The 2,419-nt window shown below is 46.7% G+C and overlaps 1 protein-coding gene across 1 annotated transcript; it reads left to right on the top strand.

The window, feature by feature from the left end:
- Window positions 1-395: 395 nt before the first annotated feature.
- Window positions 396-1,379, top strand: LOC140154440 (uncharacterized). The gene has a single exon (XM_072177006.1). It carries the CDS (start codon window positions 396-398, stop codon window positions 1,377-1,379), a length of 984 nt encoding a protein of 327 aa, XP_072033107.1.
- Window positions 1,380-2,419: the final 1,040 nt, after the last annotated feature.

Here is a 2,419-nt window from a genome sequence, read left to right as displayed (position 1 = left end):
GTTTGCTGGTTTTACCCTTTACCCTTGCTCATGCGTCAATCTATCACACGCCTTTTTTCTCATTTTCTGATTTTCTCACCGATACCTTATAAAATAATGATGAAATTCCAATACGTCTCCGCAGATGACAAATTGACGAAGTCCCACACGAGACCGTAATATTTGGTACTAATGTACTAATATCTCTCCTCGAAAATACTGCGTTTCTCAATCACGTCAACTTGGTGCAATGGCACTACCGATTTGGTAAATTGTTTCTCTTGAGGATGTTGTTGTTATCAAAAAACAAAAAATTTATTCCAACCTCAGCAAAGACGAATCCACTGCCATCAGCCAATTGAAGGACAACACCAACATTGTGATCAAAGAGGCAGACAAAATCAGCCATCGTCATCATGGACACCAAAGACTACCTTTCTGAATGTCATCGCCAGCTTGACCACACCAAATACTACAAGCCTCTTGCTAAAGACCCTACGGCCAAATTCGCTCGGAAGGTTACAGCTGCAGTCAAGGAAGCCCGCGATGCTGGTGTCATTGATGCAGACATGCAATCCGCGCTGAATCCCCAGCTACCGAGACCTGGTCGCTTCTACATACTTCCTAAGATCCACAAAAAATACGACACCATTCCTGTTGGTAGACCTATCATCAGTGGCTGTGGCACCCCTACAGAGAAGATATCACTATATGTTGATTTACATCTCCAGCCCCATGTTAAAACTCTGTCATCGTATGTGGAGGATGACAATGACTTCCTGCGTAGACTCTCCGTAATCAACACTCAACATGGTCCTCTACCTGAGAACACCATCCTCTACACCATGGATGTCACATCCCTCTACACCAACATACCCACCGATGAGTTCATCATAGCAGCCCAACACTATCTCAGTCAGCAGCACTTTCCCACTGAGATCAACACTTTGAGCAAATTCATGGAGCTCGTTCTCACCCAAAATAACTTCGAACTGGCTGGCAACAACTATCTTCAAATCCATGGAACTGCAATGGGAACACGGATGACGCCCTCAGGAGCCTGCCTTTTTATGGGCCGTCTCGAGGAGGATTTCTTGAATTCGGCTGCTTACAAACCCCTGATCTGGCTGAGATATATTGATGATATTTTCCTCATCTGGACTCATGGCCATGAAGAACTTGAAAACTTCATCATCCATTGCAATAGCAAGCACCCCAGTATCAAGTTCACAGCGGAGCAATCTAAGGAGTCGGTTCCATTCCTTGATGTCATGGTCAGCCTGCACAATGGGTACCTGGAGAGTGATCTTTACTCCAAACCTACGGACACTCATCAGTACCTGCTACTAAGGAAAGTCTCCCATACAGGCCTTCAGATTACGACGCATATGCTCATCTGAAGAGACCCTTTGCACCCGAGTCCGTCAACTCAAACAACATCTACGTGACAGAGGGTACCCTACCAAAGTTATTGACAAACAAGTCAAGAAGGCTGTTGAAGTCCCCAGATCAGTGGCTCTCAAACCTCGGCTGAAGGAAGAGACATGCACCCGCATTCCTCTTGTGGTAACCTACAACCCTATCTACTCCACCATCGCCACCACCATACACAAATATCTACCCATTCTTCATGCCTCTGAACGCTGCAAGAAAGCCATCCCGGAGCCACCCATGGTAGCTTTCCGTAGACCAACAAATATCAAGGACTTGGTTGTTAGATCATCTCTCAAGATCCCCTCTACGGAAGCTCCTGAATTGGGATTCTCTCCGTGCAACAAATGTGCTGCATGCCAGCACCAACTTAACAGAGAGCAGACCAAGCACACGACTGCTGGTGAGACATTCCGCAGCACCATCACTGGAGAAAGATATGACATTAAACACCCTCTCAACTGCCAGTCTACAAATGTCATCTACCTCATCACCTGTAAGAAATGTGGTCAACAATACATCGGTGAAACTAAGAGAGCCCTGAAGACCCGGTTACTTGAACACTGTGGGGACACTAAACACAACCGAGACAAGCCAGTTGCCAGACACTTCAATCAAGCAGGTCACAGCACTGACGACATCACCATCATGGCCATTGACAGACCTAACAGCAAGAACTACTACCATCGTCTGGCTTTGGAAGCCAAATGGATTAAAACACTGCAGACTACCACACCGAAAGGCATCAACATCAAGGGTCATCAATAATTCCCCCTCCTTTCCTATGGTTTGGTCATGCAGGTCACTGTCCCATACCTTTTTCTCATCACTTTTTTGTTCAAAATTGGACCACCTCTCCACTCCTGGCATGCCGTCTCCATGGTCTGGGAGCGGGAGCCAACGCACATAGACGTTGGTACCGCATGGCTGTCCCACCTAGGCGGGCTATGTTGTTCCGTGTGCCGGGTTGTGGGGTCAGTGGTCCCCCTTTTTCATTATATTTTGGTTA

Source organism: Amphiura filiformis, chromosome 6 (genome assembly GCF_039555335.1).
Source record: "Amphiura filiformis chromosome 6, Afil_fr2py, whole genome shotgun sequence".
NCBI classification, from domain to species: domain Eukaryota; kingdom Metazoa; phylum Echinodermata; class Ophiuroidea; order Amphilepidida; family Amphiuridae; genus Amphiura; species Amphiura filiformis.
This window is presented reverse-complemented; position numbering and strand designations above follow the sequence as displayed.